This window comes from Rhinopithecus bieti, unplaced genomic scaffold (genome assembly GCF_001698545.2).
Source record: "Rhinopithecus bieti isolate Rb0 unplaced genomic scaffold, ASM169854v2 scaffold_7414, whole genome shotgun sequence".
In the NCBI taxonomy this organism is placed as follows: domain Eukaryota; kingdom Metazoa; phylum Chordata; class Mammalia; order Primates; family Cercopithecidae; genus Rhinopithecus; species Rhinopithecus bieti.
Genome location: NW_016806087.1, coordinates 3,255,390 through 3,266,757, shown reverse-complemented (window position 1 = coordinate 3,266,757; position 11,368 = coordinate 3,255,390). Strand labels below are relative to the sequence as shown.

The window sequence follows — 11,368 nt, the reverse complement described above, 5'->3', positions numbered from 1 at the left end:
CTCTGCTGCCCCTGGCGGCCGCGGGCGCGCAAGCCCCACCGAGCTGGCTCCGGGAGCCAGAGCGCCCGCCCCTCCTCCGCTCCCTTTCCCCTCCTCCTCCGCCCCTCCTCCCATCCCGCCCTTCCTCCCTCCCTCCCCCTTTCAGAACACTCAATGTCGGAACGTTCCGAAGATGACGTCGGAGCGTTCTCGAATCCCGTGTCTCTCGGCTGCTGCTGCCGAAGGAACAGGGAAAAAGCAACAAGAAGGAAGAGCAATGGCGACACTGGATCGCAAAGTGCCCAGTCCGGAGGCGTTTCTGGGCAAACCCTGGTCCTCCTGGATCGACGCCGCCAAATTACACTGCTCCGACAGTAAGAACCCCACCGCCTCCTCCTCCTTTTATTATCCTGTAACCTTTCCATTCACCTAGAGCCACTGGGAAAAAGTGTGTGTGTGAGAGAGAGAGTGGCCCCCGGTGTCCTCCATGCTTCTCCCTCTCTCTCTAAATAAATACACACAGAGACAGATCATCAATGCACAGGGAGAGGCCCGGCTGCCAGGGCTGTCTGTCTGTCCGTGCCCGGCTCCCCGTGGCAGCCCGCGGGGTGGGCTCGCAGCCCCACGGTGTTGTCCGTTTAAAAGGCTACTCTGTTGCTGCTTGCATAGTTTTTTGGGTACCTATCTGGGCCAGGTAGATGGAAACCCGGACTTGGGAGAAAATGTTGCATTGTCAATTTTTGAAAGAATTTCATATACAGTATTTATATCGATCTGTTTGCAAATAAACACTCTCCCTCCCCCCTTGACTTTGGCTTTTTCCCCCCCTTTTTTCCTTATTTTCTGTTTTCCTTTTCTTTTTCATCTGCAGATGTAGATTTAGAAGAGGCTGGAAAAGAGGGTGGAAAAAGCAGGGAGGTTATGAGGCTTAATAAAGAAGGTAAGTGGAGCTACTGGCATTTTAGTGTTAGCATGTGTGGCAGAATCTTCACAGGATTTCGAATATAATGTGAATTGTTCTGCTGGGTACAGAGTGACTAAGGCTTGTCAAAAATTGAGCACGCCCAGGTGACTACTGCTTCATGTTAACTTCTTTCAAAGTATAAATACAACTGGGGGGTAAAAGGGGGTGAGACTGTTGAAGGCAGAAGTTTACTGCACTTCAGTTGGACTCCACGTTTGAACCTTCTGATGCATATCTGCCATTCTCCCCGGGAGCATCATTGCCAAATGGTGGGGCGTTAAAATTTCTGAAATGAAGAGTGGAGCTCCCTTCACAAGCATCCCGGCCTTTCTCATGGGTGAATGCACAACAGCTTAATGAACCCCACATGGTCAGTCATTCCAGCAGCTACTTCTCCACTCACCACTGAAAACCACTGTACATGGCAAACCTGTGCAGCAAGTTACATTTGGCCCACTTTGCATTTGGTCACAGATTGTTATGTGGCAAGCAGGGTTAGGAGCATCTGTATGTGCAGCCCCCCAGCCAGTCGTCAGCTCTCTTTTCCCAGCGTGGAAATACGGTACCTGAAATGGGACACGCTGAGTAGATAGGTCATCCCAGACCAAGATATGCGAGAGCAGCCACAACCTGCTGGAATTGGGCATCAAACACATATGGTCGTCATAAATAAATCATACCCTGTTCGCATTTGCAAGCCTGCCATATGTAACTCTGGCCTATGGGCTTCAAATGGAGCAACTCCAGGGGCCACTTGATGCTAAGCAAATGGATGGGTTCATTTGAATTGTGATTCACTAACTGATGTCTTATAAAACATAATTGGTTGAAATTGGGGGTAGGAAGATGGCACAAGGGGACAGAAGAGGTTGGTGGTATTGAAAGAGTTCAGATATAAGTAGGCCATAGGTGCATTGCTCATCCCAAATGAATAGAGAAAAGGTCATTAGATGCCAAAGAATGGTCCCCCTCATAAAAGGAGATGTCACCCTGGAAGGCAGCTGAATCCTGCGTGGAAAGATGGAACTCATTTTACGAATCAACACTTCAGATGGTTGGTTTTCTGTGCCCAATCATTTCCTGACCATCCACTGAGAGGAAACTTTGTGCTTCAGAAAAAATAACATGAAGGTTAAAATGTGTGCATATTCAAGGACAGTTCCCTAGCATAGTGTTTCTGCTAATTAAGCACTTTGGGAACAAAACATTATTCTAAAAATGTTTGCTTCTAAAATCTTGTGTGATCTTGACATGTGTCTTCAGGATGCACAAGGGATTGATGTCAAGTGGACTTTTTACAAGTGGCAGCTTATTTGTGTTAAATGTTCATGTGTGTTGGCAGTGGGAAGCATCACTAGAGATTATTTTTCTTCACACACAAACTCTTGAGATCTCTAAATGCTTGCAAGACCCAGTTATCAGGCTACTGGCAACATGTCCACAAAAGATGGTGAGGCTGTAAAAATCTTTAAATTAAAGTTGAGTAAAGGTCATGGTATGGCACAGGATTGGCACCTCTCAGGTCTAGGTGATGGGTTATGACTATCACCTGCAAAACTCACATCCTTTCCCCCTAGTCCCTGTTTCTATTTCAGAAGACTCTTGTTCTCAGATTATCTTTGCCTCATGAGAAACAGATTCTTTTTTTTTTTTTTTTTTTGAGATGGATTCTCGCTCTGTCACCAGGCTAGGGTGCAGTGGTATGATCTTGGCTCGCTGTAACCTCCACCTCCCAGGTTCAAGCGATTCTCCTGCCTCAGCCTCCTGTGTAGCGGAGACTACAGGCATGTGCCACCACACCCAGCTAATTTTTGTATTTTCAGTAGAGACAGGGTTTTACCATGTTGGCCAGGATGGTCTCGATCTTTTGACCTCGTGATCTGCCCACCTCGGCTTCCCAAAGTGCTGGGATTACAGGCGTGAGTTACCGCGCCTGGCTGAGAAACGGATTCTTTTAAGAAAAAATGAAAAGCTCTCCTTTCCTCAGAAGTCACAGGTGGTACATCCAGCTTATTAGGTCCTTTGTCCTATAAAGGTACAAAGATTTAGCTCCTAATTATATGCATTTGCATTAAGGACAGCCACTGTTCAGTGTAACTTGAAATCGCTAACTTCACCAAAATAGCCATATATGGGCTGAAATCTCTTTGTTCATGGGTCTGGTGGAACAAAGACTTGGGTGAGCAATTCCCGATGGTCTTTCTGGTATATATGTACGAAGTTTTCTTTATAGATAAAGTATCTATATACTGAATACATATTCCCCCATGATGAGAAATTGAAGGGGTGTTCATTTGGTTACCTGGATCTCCAGTATTGCTTGCCATGGGCCCTCTTGTTGGAGTGATCAACAAAGTCTTGGGGCGGATACTGTTTGTGGATGGGTCACTGCAGGACACAAAGTAGCCTGTGTGTGGCTGTGTACTTGTGCGTATGAATGTATGTAGATTGTCCATGACACTGTTAGCTTTAAGCAGGTCTTGAGAAGAAATTCAGCTTTAGTGGGAATGAATGAACAAAATACAGTTTAGAGATTCCAACTGAGAAATGAAGGGAGGCGGTTCCGATTTTTTTTCTTTTTTTTTTTTGAGATGGAGTCTTGCTTTGCCGCCCAGGCTGGAGTGCAGTGGCGTGCTCTTGGCTCACTGCAAGCTCTGCCTCCCGGATTCACGCTGTTCTCCTGCCTCAGCCTCCCAAGTAGCTGGGACTACAGGTGCCCGCCACCAAGCTTGGCTAATTTTTTGTATTTTTAGTAGAAATGGGGTTTCACCATGTTAGCCATGATGGTCTCGATCTCCTGACCTCGTGATCCACCCGCCTCGGCCTCCCAAAGTGCTAGGATTACAGGTGTGAGCCACCGCGCCTGGCCGGTAGTTCTGATTTTGATGTCTTTTTTTTTTTTTTTTTTGGTAAAATAAACATAACATAAAATTTATCATTTTAACCATTTTGAGTATACAATTCAGTGGTACTAAGTACATTCATAATATTATACAACTATCATCACTTTCCATTTCCCAAATTTTCCATCATTGCAGTTACACACTCTGTACCCATTGTGCAGTCACTCCCCATTCTCCGTTCCTCTCAGCCCTGGTAACCATGGTTCTACTTTCTGTCTCTATGAAGTTGCCTATTCTAGTACCTCATATAAGTGGAGTCATACAATCTGTATCCTTTTGTATCTGGTTTATTTCGCTTCGCACCTCTGCACAGCTCATCCGTGTTGTAGTATGGATCAGTACTTCATTCCTTTTTAAGGCTGAATAATATTTCATTGTGTATATATTCTACATTTTGTTATCCACTCATCTGTTGGTGGACATTGGAGTTGTTTCCACCTTTTGGCCATTTTGAGTAATGCCACTATGAACGCTGGTGTCATATGATATTTTTAATAGACTAAACTCAGGAAGAGAAGTTAGGCTGGAAATGTGAAATAAGAATTATTTTGGTTTCTGCCTCTATCTGGCCACAACTTCAGAAGACACAGCAAGGACTTGCAGACTTTTTGAATAACTTGATTACTGTAATACAGTACCCCATTCCTCACCCCTTTAAACTTTCTTTCAATTCTTTCCATTTCTTTCAGTTCTCTGCCTATAATGTATGAAATGTTAACTGGATGCTTTGAAATGTCTGTAATAAAGTTTTCACGTCATTGTTATTATTTCATCTAAAATTAGCTAAATTATAACTAAGAGGAATTTGCCAGTTTTCTTTTATTTTTGAAACAGAATCTCACTCTTGTTGCCCAGACTGGAGTGCAATGGCACGATCTCGGCTCACTGCAACCTCCACCTCACAGGTTCAAGCGATTCTCCTTTCTCAGCCTCCCAGGTAGCTGGGATTACAGGCATGCACCACCACGGTCGGCTAATTTTGTATATTTAGTAGAGATGGGGTTTCACTCTGTTGGCCAGGCTGGTCTCGAACTCCAGACCTCAGGTGATCTGCACGCCTCAGCCTCCCAAAGTGCTGGGATTACAGGCATGAGCCACCGCACCTGGCCCCAAATACTTTTGAATGTTGTCATCACCTGAGTTCAGAAGGCGTTGCTAGTTCCATGGGTGGATGTGCTTAGATGGGCTTATATCCAGGACAACCTGGGCACTGGAAGGAGCAGGCGAGCACTTTGAGTCGGCTTCCTACATTTTGATCTATGCCCTTTGGAAGTCGTTTCCCTTCTCTGGGCCTATTTGCCCATATTTAAAGTAAGGGGAGTGGGACTCAATGTCCTCTAAGGTCCCTTTGAGACCTCTGAACCCAAGCTTCTCTATTGAATGTACCTTCCTTTGAGATGCAGTTATAGCAGGCAAACTGTTTCTAAAGACTTAAAAAAAAAAAAAAAAAAAAAAAAAAAAAAAAAAACCCAAGCCCTCACATTAAAATATCTTAAACTACTTTAAAATAACTGGGTTTATTTTCTCAATTTATAACTTCTTGGTGGCAAAAATCACTGAATCTCATACACAAGCAATATTTTGCTGCAAATCATTTGTGAATGGTATCTGGCCTTCAGCATTCCAAGAAAAGTGGGGTTCTGAGTCCAAAACCCAATGTGTTCCCCCAGTGAAGAATGATTTGACCTCAGTCAGCTTGGATCAGTCAGGCATGTAGATTTCCTGTGAGGAGGACTCCCAGAAACCTTATTAGCCTAATCTATGAAAGGTGTTTATGAGAGAAAATTCCAAGGACGGCCATTCTTCTGTGCTAACCTTTTCAAATAATTTCCTCCTCAGCTTGGTAGATTTATCTGAAGACTTTTTTCAAGCTAATTAGGGAAAAGCTCTCATTGATTTGGAAAGATGTTCCCCTTGCCTCATCTGAAGTTTTTTTTAAAGAATACCAATTCATAGATAAGGAATAGGGTTCCTATGCCTCATAAGTGTCCCTAACTATAAGACAGAGATAAGAATAGGGTTGTTGTGATGATTAAATGAGATAATACAAAAGGGCTTAGCACATAGTAAGTCTCTTAATGAATGTTGGCTTTTATTATTATTGTATCACTTAGCTAACGAAGCTAGCTCTAGAAAACCTTTATTCTAATTAACTAGGATTTTAAACTAATCCTGTGAGAAAAGAGAAAGATACCTAGCCAGAAACTTTATTTTAGAGTAAACCATTTTATTATAATTTTATGAAGCTAATGATTTTTTAAAGAAACAATTTCTATGGATATCAATTTTTTTTTTTTTTTTTTTTTGAGACGGAGTCTCACTCTGTCGCCCAGGCTGGAGTGCAGTGGCATGATCTCAGCTCACTGCAACCTCCACCTCCTGGGTTCAAGTGATTCTCCTGCCTCAGCCGCCTGAGTTACTGGGACTACAGGTGCGTGCCACCACACCCAGCTAATTTTTTGTACTTTTAGTAGAGACTGGGTTTCAACGTGTTAACCAGTATGGTCTCGATCTCCTGGATCTTGTGATCTGCCCACCTTAGCCTCCCAAAGTGCTGGGATTACAGATGTGAGCCACCACACCCGGCCAGATATCAGTGTTTTTAATGGAGTGCAGTTAAGTGATCATCGATAAGTTTTATCAAGAGCTATCAAATAATACTTAGCCTGTATATGGCCTATGGCTAAGAAGAGTTTATACAAAGTTCTTTTTAGGGACTGGGAGATCTAAATAACTTCTTTAAATAATCAATAAGTTGTTTTATTTTATCGCTGAGAAAAAAAAGAGTCCTCAATAGATTCCTGTTTGGGTCTCTTGGAAGCCTACACTTGTCACTTTGAAAACTTGCCTGTGTTTTAATGTTCCCACATGTTTCGATGTGATGTAGATAAACTGATGGAAAGCTTCCAATTTGAAACTTGTGCTGGGGCCAGTAAAACATTGCTGTGACTACAAGAGTTTGCTGTTCTTCTGAGATGCTGGTGGAATTGGGCTGCAATATAGAAGGGTGCAGAGAACATAGGAGCATGCTCAGCACAGGCTTAGGAGTCTTGCAGTTGTGGCTGGATGGGAGAAAATTGGAGAAAAAGATGGCAATTGACCTGGTTAAGAATGAAGTATTCTTAGAATCCAAGCCAGGGAAGTGAGCAGCAGGCCATGGAGATTTATGGGAAACTGCGAACAGCTTCCCTTTATCATTATACAGACAACTCTGTTATCTATGTTAATAGGAGATGGGAAGATACAAAGTCCACAGATTACACAGATAAACCTCATTTTTACCATTAATTTCAACTTCATTCCCCATTAAGCCTACCTTCCTCCCCTTTTGCTAACAAGCAGTAACATTTGTTCACTTTGGCATTTCATTATCATCTCTCTTCTCTGGCCCAGCTTTTGGGATGGAAGGATGGGAGAAATGGAGTGGCTTAAAGGTGGTAGGGAGGAAAGATGAGAAGGAGGAGAAGGGAAGGGCTTGGAGAGCTATAAGCTCTACAGGTGCAGCCCACTGATGGAGCAAGGGCATGCCACAACCAACACAACATAGATGAGAAAGGACAACCTGATCATGTAGTTTGGGAAATACAAAGCTTCTAAAATGAGTATTTCGTTGTACATACAATTATTTCCTTGTGCCTGGGTTCCCATGTGGAGGAAATGTGGCTCTGGCTCCTTCCACAACAGGAAGCGAGGATGGACGCACTGAAACACTGTATATGATATTGCCTTCTTCTAAGTTGCCCTGGACCAGGATATCATCCTATGTCATTCTATGAGAATAATGTTTTTACTGCTAGAAGATGTAGACCATTACATACATATAACATATTCATTTTAAAACTACTTATTATTTTTTAATAACGTTCATGTTACAAAATTCAAAAGGCTATCCAAGTGGAAAGTAAGTCTCTCTCCCACCCCATCCCCAGTTGCTCGTGTATTCTTCCAAAGATATTCTGTGTGCATTCCAGTAGATACATATATAATTTTGTCTTCTTGTTCTCACGTGAATGATAGAAAGCTATAGTATTAGCTGATATCTTGCCATTTCCATTTATCTTAGAGAACTGTCCATATCAGTTCATGAGAAGTTGCCATGTTCTCTTTTGGTGCCTGCATAGTAGGGTAACAATTTAAGCCTCTGGGTGTCTTGCCAAGTTTTTAATACCCTCACCTGTTTCTCAGCCTCCCTCATGCGTTTGACCTGAAGGGAGCTCTCCTGATGTACCAGCACTGGGCTAGACACCAGGGACACAGCAGTGAAAAAGCACAACCCCTGCCTGCCCTCAGGGTGCTTCCAGCCTACTGGCAAAAGTACAGGTGGACCGTGATGAGTGCTCTGATAGGGAAACTCAGGTGCTGCTGGAGGGCATGGTGGGGGGCCTCACTGAGGTAGGGGCTCAGTGCAGGCCTCCCAGAGGAAATTTTATGTAAGCTAAAACCTGGAGGATACAGGAAGTTACCCATGTGTAGAGCTGGGCAGGACAGAGTTAGAGGAAAGGACAGGGATAAAGGCCCAAATGCCAGAGAATATAGACTGTTCTGAAACTAAAAAGTCCTCTTGCCGGAGTAAAGATAGCAAAGCAGAGAGTAGTATAATGTTTCTCACCAGTGGCACCACTGATGCTTCTTTTTGGGGGCACTGTTGTGTGCATGGCAGGATGTCCTGCGCCTCCACTTGCTAGATGCCAGCAGTGCCTCCCTCCCCTCCCCCAAGTTTAGACAGCCAAAATGTCTCGGTACATTGCCAAATGTCCCTGGGGGACAAATCACTCTGATAGAGAATCACTGACTGGTGAGGCTGGAGAGGTAAGAACACAAGAAAAATAGATGAAGGCCGGGTGCTGTGGCTCAAGCCTGTAATCCCAGCACTTTGGGAGGCTGAGGCGGGTGGATCATGAGGTCAGGAGATCGAGACCCTCCTGGCTTAACACGGTGAAACCCCGTCTCTACTAAAAATACAAAAAACTAGCCGGGCGCTGTGGCGGGCGCCTGTAGTCCCAGCTACTCGGAGGCTGAGGCGGGAGAATGGCGGGAACCCGGGAGGCGGAGCTTGCAGTGAGCCAAGATCGTGCCACTGCACTCCAGCCTGGGCGACACAGCGAGACTCCGTCTCAAAAAAAAAAAGAAAAGAAAAGAAAACTAGATGAAGATACTCACAGAAATATTCTGCCAATATCTGTCCATGTGTTAGCCTTCAGCCCGTGTAAGTCAGCCTTGTTGATTACTCAGCAGATATACCTGGACTGTGACTATCCCCTGGCACTGGGCTACATTTGGGAGGATCGAAAGATAGAGAAGACTCGGTCCCCCAGGGAACCCTCCTCCCAAAGTTCCCAAAATGACTCTTCCAAACCTTGGAGTCCAGTCTGTAGTCACTGGTGACAATAGTGAGTTGCAGGTTCTAATTCTTTGTGGCCCAACCCTCCTTCACTGTGGGTGGAGGAGACCCAAAGCATCAATTCTGATAATGATGGCATTTATCATACAGTGGTCCCCGATGTCAAAAGCACCACATCGCACTGGTGAAGCATTAAGGATTTCAGTGTATATTTAAAGTCAGGCTGAAAATACAACTGGCGTTCTCTGCAGCTTGATTACCCAGGGGATATGTCTGAAATGGGGATGCACATGACGGAAAGCAAAGTGGCTGCTTTCACGATTTCCATGTTAAGCCCGGGAAGATACAAAGGGTAGGGGAGGGCCTGATTCCTGAGGCCTTCTGACCTGTGTGCCAGGTGGTCTGCAGCATCAGTTAAGACTGTGAGGCCATGTTGATACTTTCAGCTGGCGGTTCCCAGGGGCCTGCCATCTCTGCTGCAGAATTGATTTAGAGAAGTTAGGCAGATTTGTTTCTGTATGGTTTTCTGGGTTGGATGCATTTATATCCTTCAGGCTAACGTTTTGTTTATGACATTTTGTTTCATGCATGACATACTTCAGAAGTAGACATAAGATGGTAGTAGCCAATGCAGTGAGACCTTGTCCTGGTCAAATCCCTCTTCTCTAAGGAGCCCACACCCTGAGGTGGCCCACTATTCACATCTGGAGACAGTGGTCACTGAGTGATTGCAATAATCAAACATAGCCATAATGGAGAGGGAGAGCTTTAGCCAGTGGGTTCTACTTTTTCAGAATATTGTAGAAACTGAACGGCAAGGACTGACTTCTGTGCGTGTCTCTCTCCTAAATCTCCCTGTCTGGTGTTCTGCTGATTGCGTGCTCCCAGCTAATGCCGTTTGGCTGGCATTCTCTTACTCTCTTCTGTGCTAGAGCTCAGACTGCCAAATGGACCTGGATTTGGACCCTGAGGTGCTTGAACTAATGATGAAACCTCAGGAAATCCCTTCTTGCAAGTGGGCTGAGGCTACAGTGGAGCATCTTTAATATTCAGGGGCCAGACCTGGCTGCCCTAGTCGTCTATAAGTGAAGCTGGAATTCTGCTGTGGGGAAAGCATTGTTTTTATGGAGACGCTTTATCCTTGTACCTGTGGTTTCTCAACACAATTCCGCTTGCCAATTTTAAGGGATCAGGTGCTTACAGAAGAAATGGAAACCAAATAAATACTCTCTAGGGCAGGACAAAGTGGCACCAGGTCACCACAGTGGTGAAGATAAAAGTGAGTCGATGATGGGCTCTTTGAACACAGAAGCACTTACTGGTGTACCTGATTTGTGATGCTAATTGTAAATCTGTGAACATTAATGGTGTAAGGATACCCTTACCTGTAGGGGGAGTGGGAGTTATGTGACCTTACCTCAAGGCATTGACAGGCCACAGAGTCCTGGGGTGGGGTGGGGATACAGGACAGACACCCAGTCTGATGATACTAACCACAGGTGAGTTCAGCATTCCAGGGGTATGGAAGATGGTGGAGACATGGTCCCAGTTTGGTTATATCAGACCAAGGTGATGGTCCAGTTCTTAAAAAGTATATGAGCCACAAAAGGACAAATACTGTGTGATTCCATTATAATGAGGTTCCTAGAGTGGTCAAATTCGTAGAGACAGACAGTAGAATGGTGGACATTCAGGAGCTGGGGGAGGGGAAATGGAGAGTTCGTGTTTCCATGATACAGAGTTTCAGTTGGGGAAGATGCAGAAGTTCTGGAGATGGACTGTGGTGATGGTTATACAACATTGTGAATATACTTAATGTCACAGAACTAACCGTACACGTAAAAAATGGTGAAAATGGGTCAGGCGTGGTGGCTCATGCCTGTAACCCAGCACTTTGGGAGGCCGAGGGGGGCGGATCACGAGGTCAGGAGATCGAGACCATCCTGGCTAACACGGTGAAACCCCGTCTCTACTCAAAATACAAAAAATTAGCTGGGTGTGGTGGTGGGCGCCTGTAGTCCCAGCTGCTCAGGAGGCTAAGGCAGGAGAATTGCTTGAACCCGGGAGGCGGAGGTTGCAGTGAGCTGAGATCATGCCCCCGTACCCCAGCCTGGGCAACAGAGCAAGACTCCGTCTCAAAAAAAAAAAAAAAAAAAAAAGAAAAAAAAAAAGAAGGTTTAA

General features: G+C 44.7%; 1 protein-coding gene across 9 annotated transcripts in view; it reads left to right on the top strand.

Annotated features, from left to right (window-relative positions):
• Positions 1-137: 137 nt before the first annotated feature.
• The window catches only part of ATXN7L1 (ataxin 7 like 1), a 282,375-nt gene continuing 271,144 nt past the window's right edge, over positions 138-11,368 (top strand). For 8 of the 9 annotated variants that reach the window (XR_001886125.1, XM_017874663.1, XM_017874662.1 and 5 more), the window contains exons 1-2: positions 138-353; positions 851-919. Coding sequence is in view for 8 of the 9 variants with exons in the window: in XM_017874663.1 (XP_017730152.1) it covers positions 173-353; positions 851-919 (250 nt within the window). In the remaining variant the exon portion in view is untranslated. The remainder of the gene's footprint in view (positions 354-850; positions 920-11,368) is intronic. The other variant, XM_017874659.1, reaches the window with a different exon arrangement.